The sequence below is a fragment of the Phoca vitulina genome, unplaced genomic scaffold (genome assembly GCF_004348235.1).
Source record: "Phoca vitulina isolate PV1807 unplaced genomic scaffold, GSC_HSeal_1.0 scaffold19, whole genome shotgun sequence".
NCBI classification, from domain to species: Eukaryota; Metazoa; Chordata; class Mammalia; order Carnivora; family Phocidae; genus Phoca; species Phoca vitulina.
In genome coordinates, this window is record NW_022589722.1 from 18,630,773 (window position 1) to 18,643,314 (window position 12,542).

At 38.9% G+C, this 12,542-nt stretch overlaps 1 protein-coding gene across 1 annotated transcript; it reads right to left on the reverse strand.

Moving 5' to 3' along the window:
• Nucleotides 1-4,560: 4,560 nt before the first annotated feature.
• On the reverse strand, nt 4,561-4,792 carry LOC116639677 (TP53-regulated inhibitor of apoptosis 1-like). The gene has a single exon (XM_032416173.1). It carries the CDS (start codon nt 4,790-4,792, stop codon nt 4,562-4,564), a length of 231 nt encoding a protein of 76 aa, XP_032272064.1. The 3' UTR covers nt 4,561.
• Nucleotides 4,793-12,542: the final 7,750 nt, after the last annotated feature.

Sequence of the window (12,542 nt, forward strand, 5' to 3'; positions counted from 1 at the left end):
TTCATTGCCCTTCTGTCGGGCAATATCCACGTTGACAACCCAGAGTTTGGATAAGATCATTATATAGTAATCTGCAAGTCCTGAGTATCCTCCAGAGGTCAGCCTTTTGTAGTAAGTTAGTATCCCCACTCCACACTGGATTTATGGAGTAAATTTTCCTTAGTTTCCTCCATCCCCGCGTGGCTGAAAATTTAGGATGCCTTGGGCCCAAGCCCATCCAGGTGAAAACAATTTATAGCCTCCTCCCCTCTACTCCTGTAAGGCTCCCCAAGCCTCCTGAGAGCTACATGTGATGTTTTAAATATTTAATGGAGAGCAAAATGAGTAACTTTCTAGCTCCCGTGGTTCCTTCTCTGTGGGATCTAGCTGTCCCAAGTGTGGAGTACAGGGAGGGCATCAATTTGCATTAAATTGTAAGCACTATCCACACTCTAGCACCTAAAGAGTTTACCAGCAGCTACTCTCTTGCCTTAAAATGTATAGCAATCAAAGAACATCTATTATTCTATGTATTCAACAAGTCCTTTTACAGGACCCAGGAACAAAGTCCATTGGATGGGTAACACTCACACCCCAAATCCAAAGAGTCCCGTAGGAATCTCTAAAAGAAAAATGTCCAAGGGATGAGGCATGTATATATCTGCCACTGTTTGGTACATGAAAGATCACAGCTGTGAGGTTACCTTCCTGTAGTGGCTGTCCCTTTGGCATGTTCTTATGGCTCATGAATCCACACTATCTATAGAGTTTGAGGGATGGTTAGTGGGATAGCTCTGGTTGGACACTTGTCTCTCTTTCTGCTAACTGATTTATGTAGAAACGGATTACCTGACAACCTCAATCTTTCAGAACACAGCCCCAAACCGGGAACTAACAACAAATACACATGTGTAATCACTTTGTATGTATGTACTGCATTCCATCTCCCTCATGAGATTTTTTTTTCCTTCCAGGATACATAAGAATCTTATTTTTATTTACGCCATTTAGAGACACACCTGCCATGTTGTGTGATACAGAGCTGGCAGGAAATAGAGATTTTCAGGATGATGCTAGTGGAGTCAAAGCCTGCTTTTTGGTAATATCCACTTACCAAAAGTCACTGGTCCACTTCCTGGAGCCATCCAGGAAAAACTTTCTCCCTTCCCCAGAATGACATTTACTTTTTAAAAATAATGCTTTTCCCTCTTCTCTTTATAGACATTATAATTGCTTTTGAGTTATTTGAAACAGTAATCATGTGGACTTTAAAGTAAGGCAGGCTGGGATTGAATCCCAGTTCGGCTTCTGTGTGGCTGGAACTGTGCAGTCCATTAACCTTCCTTTAATTGTCTTTAGAACTGGAATAACAACCAGAAAGAGGCTTTTGAGAGGAGGTAACACAGGTAATTTGGCTCTGAGGAAGACTCGGTGATCATTTGTTGAATTTAACAGAGTGAACCAAATCTTAATCCCTCTGCGTGCATTCTAAGTTTGGTTTTTTTTCACTCTGATTACATACAAGTCTGATCACATTGACAGAAAATGCTTTTTGGTTACTTATTCCTCCAACTATCTTTTCTTCTCTCTTTAAAAATATAATAACACATCTGGGATCTATTATGTGGTGGTATATATTTCAGTATATGTTTCTGCTAATGCCTTAGTAAACAGAAACTGCATGAATGTTGACTGCTCAAATACAGTAGCCACTAGTCTGCCTTGAGCGAGGCTCAGTATAAAGTTAAACACTGCAGGATTTTAAAAAAGGGAGTCCATCAGAAGTGGAACTCTAGCCCCGGTTATATCTGGATTACTTTACATAGTTAAGAAAATGCTTTTAACCCCATTTCTTACTGCTTAAAATAAGGAAAGTTTTGAAAGTCTATGATGTCTTTATTTTTACCAAAGGCAAGTGTATCAGTTAGGAACACTTCTGGCTGTTAATGTCAGTATACTTAACTAATGGTAAACTAAACATATAGAGGGGTACTTTGTCATTGTTCTCATATTTTCTCAAGCAGAAACCTTGGTTCAGGGCCCGTATCTCTGGATTCTTTTGGTCTTTTCCTCATGGTTGTAAGATGGCTGCCCTGGCACCAGACATTAAGTCTACATCCAATTGAAGAGTGAAGAATGAGAAGGTAATACCAGCCACCTGCCACATGTGTCCTTTTTAACAAGAAAGTAAGACATTTCCCAGAAGCACTGAACAGACTTACATCTCATGGCCAGAGTCGTGTCACAAGGCCACCTCTATAAGGGAGACTGGGAAGGTAACGTTTTTTACTAATTCTAGCCTCTGTAGTGGAGGCAGACAAGAGAGAAAGAGATGGAGATGGGTGTTGGTTGAGCCAATCCTTAGTTTCTGTCATCATGAACTTTATAAAAGTGTTTGTGGGCTGAAGTCTGCTGCAAATATCCTCTAACTCTAAAAAAACAACAGAGGTATCAGGCTATGGAGCAAAGAACTTTGGAATCAGACTCATCAAAGTTTAGATTCTGACTTTGTCACTTACTGAGTAGGATGGCCCTGAACAAGTCACTTCTCCCTGAATCTCTATTTCCTCACCTATAATTATAGTGTGTCCTAGAGTTATTGTGAAAATCAAATGAAAGAATATGAAAGCACAATTTATGCTGATTACGCCTCTGCATCTGTACCGTATTATGGTCAAGATAATGGTGATGATAAACAAATAAGTAAAAGAGGAATATAAGAGCCTCTTCTATTCTACACAGAAAGGCCAGGCTCAGAGGTCTATGATGATCATTCTCCCCACTCTACACCCCCCCACGCTTTCTTTTGGTCCTTCCTTCATGCAAGTCATCATTTCATGGCTCATATCCCTAGATTGTGACCTCATTGTATCATGTTCAATTTTGCATCTCCACTGCCTAGTGTACAGTGGTAGGTACTCAGGGAATGTCTAATGAATGAATGATTTCCCCCAGAAGCATGGACTAGTTGGAAAAAGAGGAAGTCGTAGTTCAATCATACATGTCCAATAAAGACAGAGGTTCTCAGAGAATTATTCAGCAGCTATTTAAGAATAAATGGGCAAGGAATTCTGAGAAGAAGCTGGTAACAGTGGAAATAGAGTTTTCAGATCTCAAATTTCCACAAAGCTGCTAAATACAAATGAATACCTATGGGATACATTTATAAAAATGGGGTGAGAATGTGTACCCTCAAACCTGAAAATTTGGTGGGTGATGGAAAAATGCCAATAGAACCATAAGATCTATATTGTCTCAACATCTAAGCTGGAAGAGTAGAGGAAGCAAGAGGATGGCTGAAGCACCTAAGAACAGGAGAACCCCAAATAGCCAATAGATATTCACCGAGAAGCACAGAGAAGTAATTTGAGAGCAGCAGCTGAAACAGACATTCCAGTAGGAGTTTGCCCACTGGAATGGGAGTGAGTGTAGGGGGTCCACAGTAAGAATTGAAAATCCTGGGACAGTCTAGCCTATGAATTCTTGAAACTGACAGCCATTTCTCCCTTTCAGGACAAGGCCCCACACTGAGGAAAAAATTCTGGGAGTGGAATCAAATTGAGCAGGTCGCAGACAACAGTGATGAGAAAGAGAAGGTTCAGGTAAAAGTAGAAGAGGAAGGAAAAGAAAACCAAGAAATGTAACAAAGAAAGCCCTTACATTTTTTTTTGTTTTGTTTTGTTTTGTTTTTGAAACTAAATGTTACAATTTATTCCATCTTCATGATTACAAACATTACAGGCAGGATAGGTACACAAGGCAAATAAAACAAACTTCTCCCATTTAACTAAATGCAGCATTTTGGCAGTTTAATGATAATACAGGTTGGCTTGCTTAATTTGGGCTGAAAGCTGGCAACAGCAAATCTTTGCAATTTAGGATCTTCCTCCATTGTTACTCCAAGGATCTTCATTCCTAAACTACACTATGAGCTCAGAAATGGTGTGTACTGCAACATTCTTCAAGCTTTCACATCTTAATCAGAAATCTGACACCTCTTCTTAAGGCAGAGAACCCTTAAAGCTGTCTTCCTCTTGGCTAACCCAGTCCACCAGCAATCTTAAAAGTTGTTATTATAAAAATAAAACCGTGCTCCCAAGCATTGATTAAAACTGTTGTGCTGGGATCCCTTTTCAGAGCCTTAGCTCCCTGAGAGAAAAGAGAGATCATAACCAATTGTTTCCATGAATAATAACCCTAGTACAATGTACCTAATGTCCTTTGCAGCAAAACTCAAGAGGTCAGGCAACCCTGATCATCCTGACAAGTTTATCAGTATTTACATACAAAGGATATTTAAAGCTGATCCCAGACCAAGTATTGCAACCATAATCCCAAGAAGTCATTCAGTTTAAGCACATGGAGTTCCTGCATGCAAGACGCCAGAGCAAGTGAGAAATCATCTCATAGCAAAGAGTGATGGTTCATCATCTTTTACAAGTGAGAGGAAATCAAGGAGGAAAGAAAACTCCTCCCTCCTAAACTCATCAAATCGATGGCTATTTTCACAGCCTTAATTGACGAAATCCTGTGTCCTCAATTTCCTGATTGGAGGAGTCTATTTTCAAGGTGACTGTCAAGGTCAAGAAGAGCTTTCAGGCTTTTCTTTGCCATGGCCCATGAATTCCAGTCCTTCAATGGGAACCTCTTTCTCCTTTATTGCTTTCTGAACACACTGCTGATAGCGCTTGAAGAGGTCGGTGCACGGGACTCCAGAGCCGTCCCCCTTGAGGAACTTCTCGGCAAACCAGCGATTGAAGCACTGGTCGTACTCGCGCTTCATGTCGGTGCAGGCCTCCCCTACGCTATTCATGGCGGCGGCCAGAAAGCCCTTATATTTTTAACACTACATTAAAAACCACAGAGGAGTGATCTCTGTGAAGTTAAAAATGTTATCTGAAGAAAGCCGCCGTCCTCTAAAAATTAGCAGAAACCAATTTCACATAAAATTGAGCAGTAGAAAACTATGGAGGTCAAGCTCCATGAAAAGTTATTTTAAGGAAAATAAGACTAAGCCATATGTAAAATGGAAAATGAAAACATGCCAGAAAGACATGTCCATAAAATAGATTAAAACTGCAATCTATTATTTCAAAATGAGTAGAAGACATTAAGAAAATGATATGAGAGATGAAGAACAAAATAAATCACAATTAGAAAGAAACAGAAGTAGAACTGAAGAAGTAACTCAAAATAAGAACAAATTATTTTAGAAAAGAAGACTGGACTGTAAGGAGCACAAAAGAAATAAACACAACAAATGCTTCAAGAAAAATAATAGATGAAAGGAGAAACATTTTTAAAATAAAAAATAAACAAAAAAGAGCTTGAAGTAGTCAACATAACATGACAAATATTGAAGATAGTAAAGACGCTCCAATATGTGAATAACCAGAGTTCAGGAAGAAAACCAAAACAAGGGAACAGAACAAATTCCAAAAATGTAATTAAAGAAAAGTTTCCTGAAATTAAATAACATTTGAAATTTCATATTGAAAGAGCATATTGTGTACCTGAAGATGTTAATATATACTGAGAAATAACAAGAAATATTACTACATTTAAAAGAAAAAGATAAAAATTCCTTAGGCATCCAGGTAAAAATAGCTATTAACTTATCAAGGAAAAATATAGATTACCGTCAGATGTTTGGGACACATTTTACAGCAGAATAAAGCAGAATAACATACTTTAAGTGGTAAGTTTAAATTCAATTATGTTTACATTTACACTAAATGTAAATGGTCTTAAAAAGTGGGTTTTTTTGGTTTTTTTTTAAGTTTGCCTTTCTCAACATTCCTGCAACTGCCACCCCTCCATGTCGCATTCAGATTCTGCCTTGCAATGGTAGAAGTTCTTGGATGAGAGTGATTTTCCTGTCCACCCCCAGTGGCAGCAGAACTCTGCTTTGCATCAATTCAGGATCCTGGGTATAAGTGAGTTTTCTTCTCCTTTTTCTAGCAGCAGAGGGTTTTCCTAATTTCAGTGCTGCCAATGAAGACTTGTTATTCCACCCCTTCCCCTTTTGCAGCCAGCCTTTGCTTTGAAGTAGGGGAGAGTTTTCCCCTTGTCTCATGGTGGCCACTGATCAGGGCCCAGGGTATGGACAGGCTACCCCAAGTAGTCCTGCTCCACCTTCAGACTTTGACAGAGCCCACTCATCCTCACTGTGGAAGAATGAGATCTTACTCTCAGATCGCCTTTCCTGTCCCTGATCTTTCTCATAAGCATTCAGCACAGACCAATGGAAAGAGCTATTGAGTACATAGAGGACTCTTCTGTGTCTGAGACTCCTACATTGTCATGTTATCCCTCACTTGACATTTAAGAAGTTGTTAAATTTTAGTTACTCTTACCCACTTTTAGGGCTACTACTTCTTCCTCCCACATTCTGCCAGAGGTAAAACATTTTGTGTGTCTCATATCTTCTGAGAGGGGTTTATTAATCTTAGAGGTTCAGTTTATCTGCTTGTGTTGAGATGTCAGATCTCTATTGGACTAAAAATATGACTTTGTAGGTTATATGGCTTTTTGTTGTTGTTGTAAGGGTGTGAGTGATGTTCTCTTGTAGCTTTCTATACCCTAAATGAAAGTGAAGCTTCAATTAAAAAAAAACTGCTTTTAGTAATTATAATTGGTAGTGACAGTATTAGTATTGTTATCCTGACTACTGTGTGTGTAATTATGTTATGTGGGATAAAGAAAATGAATAACGATGGAATATTTTCATTCTCACATTCACTATGTCCTTGAGGACCAAGGCTCTTGGTATTGGAGAAAGGAGATACATATATGATATGGAAGAAATTAAGTAAAAATCCTGCAACTCTGAATTTGGATTGGAAACACTATTATGAATTTACAAGCTATTTTATATTTAAATATAAGCCCACCAAAAATACCTAGAAACATGACTAATCTAGCTGCAATAAGCATCTGGAGTGCCCAGATTGTGATCTTCAAATATAATTTCTTACTACAAGAAACCACAGTTTCTTGGAGAAATAGCTAATTCCAAGTTTGGGATAGGAACTATGCAAGATGAACCTAGGACATTATGTCCTACCAAATAGAAAAGATGCTGTCAAAGACTAATCAGGTCATGTCAAAAGGACTCAGCTGCCAATGTTAAGAAATTTCTGGTGGCCAAAAATGGGACAATGTAAGTTTGAATAAAGATAAGAAATGTAATGTATTTAAAACCGTTGAATATGTTTAAATTCATGAGTCATAATTATATATTTTCTAAAAAATCAAATTAGTCCCTTTTGAGGATCACAAAGAACCAATTCATTATGTTAAAAATAGGTAAAGAGAAAAAAATCAAGCATTTTTTTCCTGACTTTTATATATAAACCATACAACTGTGTAACCAAATAATAGAGTAGGGCAGTGTCTTCTTATAAATTATTCCAGCTATAAAGTAAAATGAGATGTTGAGTTAGAATGTCACCATTTCTCAATCTCCACCAAATTAATAGGTCTAGGCAATGAGCCTCAATGGCTGTTGACATAATAGAAAAAGAGACAACCAGACATATGCTATCTAATGAAATAACATGCCACTTCCTGTGGTCTTGCCAAAATGACTGAGTCAAAGTTTTATTGGGCTCTGGATCCAGCTTCTGATTTGCAGATTACAGAGAGGACAGAGAAACATGTTGAACAGCACCATAAGTACCCAATCAGCAAAATCCAGACAAGTAGGAAATTCCACAGGACAAAACACCAAAGATCTTCAACAGATAAATTGTAAGCAAAAGCAAGGGATGGAAGGAAAGCCAGGAGATCAAAAGAAAATTTTAAACTTATCAAATTTTTAAGAGTGAGTAAGAATAAACTGCAGTGCTAAGAATGCACACGTGGGTAACAAAACCATAAAGAAACAGGGAAGTGATTACTCCAAAAGTCAAGATAGTGGTTATTTTTGGAGAGAGGAACAGAACACATGTGAAGGGCTTCTGGAATATCTGGGAAATTTCTATTTCTTGGTCTAAGTGAGTGTTAGCCTTATAATCCACTAAGCTATATGTTTGTCTTCAAGCTGTGGGCTTCTGGGATTTGCAGATTTTGTAATGTGCTACTTCTTTTTCATTTGGGTTATTTCTCCAGGAGAGAAGGCAATAATTTCCGGAAATCCATATGAAAGTGAAGAAGAGCAGTATGTTCCTGGTTATTGTTGTCGTTGTTGTTTATAGTGCAAAATAAAAAGAATAAAAAGAAAAAAATGGATTTACTGTATCTGTGTTTTATTTTATAATAAAAGTTTTCTTTAAACCTGCTTGACTTCAGAACAGCCTCTTGCTATCATTCCCCAACCAGGAAATTGTATATATCTATGTGTAAAAATGGAATGCACTACACATTTTTTTAAAAAGAATAAATAGGCAGGAAGTATATTCTTAAGAATATATTTTAGATTGAGTTATATTTCCTAAGTGCCTTTATTAAAATCCATTTCACGAAATCCTTTCCTTCCTTAAAAAATCCTTTCATTAGATCCTGTGTGCCTTTTTTTCTAGACTTGCCAAGCCAAATAGCTGGAAAGTATTTCCTTTTCAAAGTCCAAAGAACATGCAATCCTCTATATAATAATAATAAAAAAGATGTATTAAGGTTTCCAACCCCCACCCCTTCTTTCCATTTAAGAGGAATTTATGTATATAAATTTAAATTTATAAATACATACATTTAAAAATACATAAATCCATTTATGTATATAAATATGCACATGCACATGTGTATGAAAGCAACGTGAATGCTATAGTGTAAATGTAGAAACGGCATTCAAAAGGGAAGCCTTCTCCATGAAAAAGATAAATATCTTTTTAAACAAGAGTCAAGGGTGAAACTGTTTCATCAGAAGTGTAAATACAGTAAAGAATTTTATTTGCCATCTGAGCTGTAATTTCAAAGACAAAATGTGAGCCCAATATGGGGATTTTAGCAACAACTGAACTTGCTGACTTCTGAAAGGGGATTCCAGGCCTTCCTAAGTCTTTTGAAGTTCATTTTGCTTTGTCTTCAGATGTCTTGACATAATCAGCCCATTGATGCCTTGCGCTGTCTTGTGAACGCAAGCATTCGCTCACGATTCCATGTCAGGGCTGGAGACAAGGAGAGGTTCAGATCCCTTTGACACTAGGGCGGCTGGTCAGGAAGTTCTCAAATGTGCAGCAATGTGAACTTTTAGCTGAACCGTTGCCCAGTGGGGCGCCTGTCCTTTCAATTCCCATCGTCTCAGGTCTTCAAAGGCTGGGGGCATCTGTACCCAGTGACCTGCAGGGCTGGCCTGACACTTCTCTTTCCCATGGGGTGTGGGGGGGAAAGGGCCCAGATTGAAATGACTTACCCTCATTTCTCAACGTGAGCCAGAACATGTGTGAGACCCACCAAAATCGACAAGTTTATGCCCCAGTTCCAGTGGTCACTGAGTTCCTTTGGCCACTGAAGGAGCATCTGCTTGACCCCCTTGGAGAGGCTTGGTTCCCACACTTTGGGTTCGCACCAATTATGATAGTGATGGTGGCACACACTTACATGAGTGTGAACGTTGTCTTCGTTTAATCATTGCAACAGCCACAGGTAAATATTCTCTCCATTTTACACATGAGGGCACAAAGAGAATTCACTCTGGATCACGTATATAATCAGTGGTGGAGGTGGGATTTGAGCTCAGGCAGCTCCAGCCCTGGACTCTGTTGCCCTCACCACCGTTTTACAGAGCCTGTGGCCTGGAAATAAACACATTCACAGACATAACTACATAGACTACTGCTGATAACAGCTGCCCCTTGTGGAGCCCCTCCATGTAGTAGGCACTATAGTGAGCTTTACAAACATTCATTTAATTCTAGATAGGTACATACAGATCTATCTATCTATATACAAATATAGATTCAGATAGATACACATATATAGGTACAGACAGAGATACACCAAGGCCTAACAATTAAGAGCTAGCCACCAGTCAGACTGTCTAAATTTAATCCCAGCCCAAAGTTTCCCAGCCCAAAGTGTGACCTTGAGCAAGTGACTTAGCACTCTTGCACCTCAGTCTGTGCATCCAAAAAATCACCTTTAGAGAGATACTGCAAGAATTAAATGAATAATATATAAAAGTTCCTGGCACAGAATAGGTGCCCAAGAAGTTAGATATTATTATTACTATATTATATATAATATATAATATCATATATTCTTAATATTATATTAATTATACCTTATATAATTAATATTAATAATAGATATTATTATTATTACTATTACATATACATAGATGATCTATTTGCTCAATTCAGAAAGCTTGGTAAAGAGAGTAGCATTCTTTAAAATTCATCAGGGTCAAAGGTTGCAAAAAAAATTTACACTGAGCTGACTCATTTTCCCCAAGGAGATCAATATTTGAGATACAAACCACCAAAGTAGATTGATGAGGCTGCATTTGAAAATAAGTCCTAGGATTGTAGACCACCCACACTGCACAAAAGCTCTGTTCTGAGAAAGACAGGCTCCCAACACTCTAGACAGAAGAGAGCACTTGGCTCTCATTGCCAGAGCATGTGCTGTGTCTGAGGATGCAGAAAGGCCAGGTGACCCTCTGACCACAATCCCCACTTTATTGACCTTTCATCACCTCGACTCCAGTACTTCTAAAATCAAGTCGATTTCTGTCCTCATGGCCTCTGCTCAAGCATCTAGTATCCAAATCCCACGTGATATTTAAACAATACATTCCTAGGCAAAGCAGATAGGACCAAATGACAACACAGGTAGAGAGTATTGAGTGGGTACTTTGAATTGGGTGTTGTGTTAAGTACTGCACAAACATTACCTCTCCTGACCCTCAGGGCTCCATATGGTTGCATTGGATCCCACGCAGGCCCCGTATCCAAATCTCCTGAATGGCAGAGCCATTCTCAAGCCCAAATTCACCCATCTCCAGGGCTCAGCTGCTAATTCCTGCATTCTAAGCTGCCCTCACTCCTTTCTATACTCTTGTTCACTTCATCCCTGCCTTCACCACCATCCTACTCTACCTAATGCAAGTTACCAGTCACAGAAGTTCTTTCTCTGGGGCTTCATTCCTGGAAAAAATCACTTCTGTGTCCATTTTTTCATCTCTGAGCACGCATAGTACTTGGTACCTAGTCTCACTATAGCACCAGGCTGAACAGGATCTTTCTCCCTCATTAGGCAATGGCTCTTTGAAGGCAAGAACCTGTCTTATTCATCTTTCTGACCCTAGCACTTAGCACAGTGCCCGACATACAGCAGGATCTCAATAAATATTTGCACTGAGAACAAATGATTGAATGGAAGGTTAGATGTATAGATGAAAGGATGCCTCAAATGACCTTACTCTCTTTTGTGGATAAGTCACGGCTAACTAAGTCCATGTTGCTCACCACCAAGAACTGATTCAGTGGCTACAGCATGTAGCACAATGTCTGGTGTGTATTCCGTACCCAGTAAGTGTTATCGAATGAAAAAATAAATACATGTATCAGGCCTTAAGGCAATAGAAATCCCCTAAGAGACGGATTTCAACACTGTTTGTTCTTCCAGTTCTGAAATCTGTCACAAATGAAGCCAGATTAGCAGGATGTTGGGGACCTGAGCTGTACCACATGAGGGCCTTAGCTGTGCTGGCATCAGCCCACACTGAGGAAGCGACAGGCCTACAGAATTTAACATCATGTCCTCTGCCAGGTTGCTGTGGATGACCTCGCTCATTACATCCAGAGTTGGGGTTCTTTCTCCTTTCCACACTAAGCATAGTTCTACCGCTGAAAAACAGGTCAGTTTTTATCTCACATGTTTGATGAATTATGTAACTGTCTTTATTAACCTCCTTCCCCCTTTATTGGCCACTAAAAAATTGGAGCTGAGTTTGTAGTCAGTCATAACAAGGGAAAGGTCTTTTTGTAACATACTTTGTCAATGTCAGCAGTGGATCCCTATTATTTCCTTGCTACAAATTCCTTCCTTCTTCCCCTCCTTCCTCTTTTACTTCTACTACTAATTTTATACCTTCTCTTTTATTTATGAATGATGGTAAGCCATCAGGGATCATAAATGAAATTAAACTTAAAGCAGCTTATTTTACTCTCTAACTACAGACAAAATAAATGTATTCAGCAAATATGTTGTTCTCAGGAGACACAGTGATATTTACCTGCCCCTGGTGTATTTAATGCATCCAGGACTAAAATCTTCTCTGGAAGGAGACAGAGGATAAAAGTATAAAATATTAAGTAAAATAGGATATTTTAACAAGTCTGTTGATATTGTTCTCTGTGTACTGGGAGGCTGAATTACTGGGAGGATGATCTTGTCTCTCTTCCGGCTCGTGAAAGGCAGTCATCAAGTGTTTGTTGCAAGAAGAAAAGAAAGGGAGGTGAGGGATATGCAGAAAGAGATGAGGGGATAGAAGGGAGACAAAGAAAGACGGACAGGGAGGGAGAAGGCAGGGGACAAGCAGGGATGGGAGGAGAGAAGGAAATGTACAAAAGGTAAAGTAGCAGGTGAGTTTACTTCATCAGCTGAGACTGATGCTTGGA

Bases quoted from the DNA above. Each gene is read 5' to 3' on its own strand.
- LOC116639677 (XM_032416173.1), bottom strand. From the start codon at position 4,792: ATGAATAGCGTAGGGGAGGCCTGCACCGACATGAAGCGCGAGTACGAC.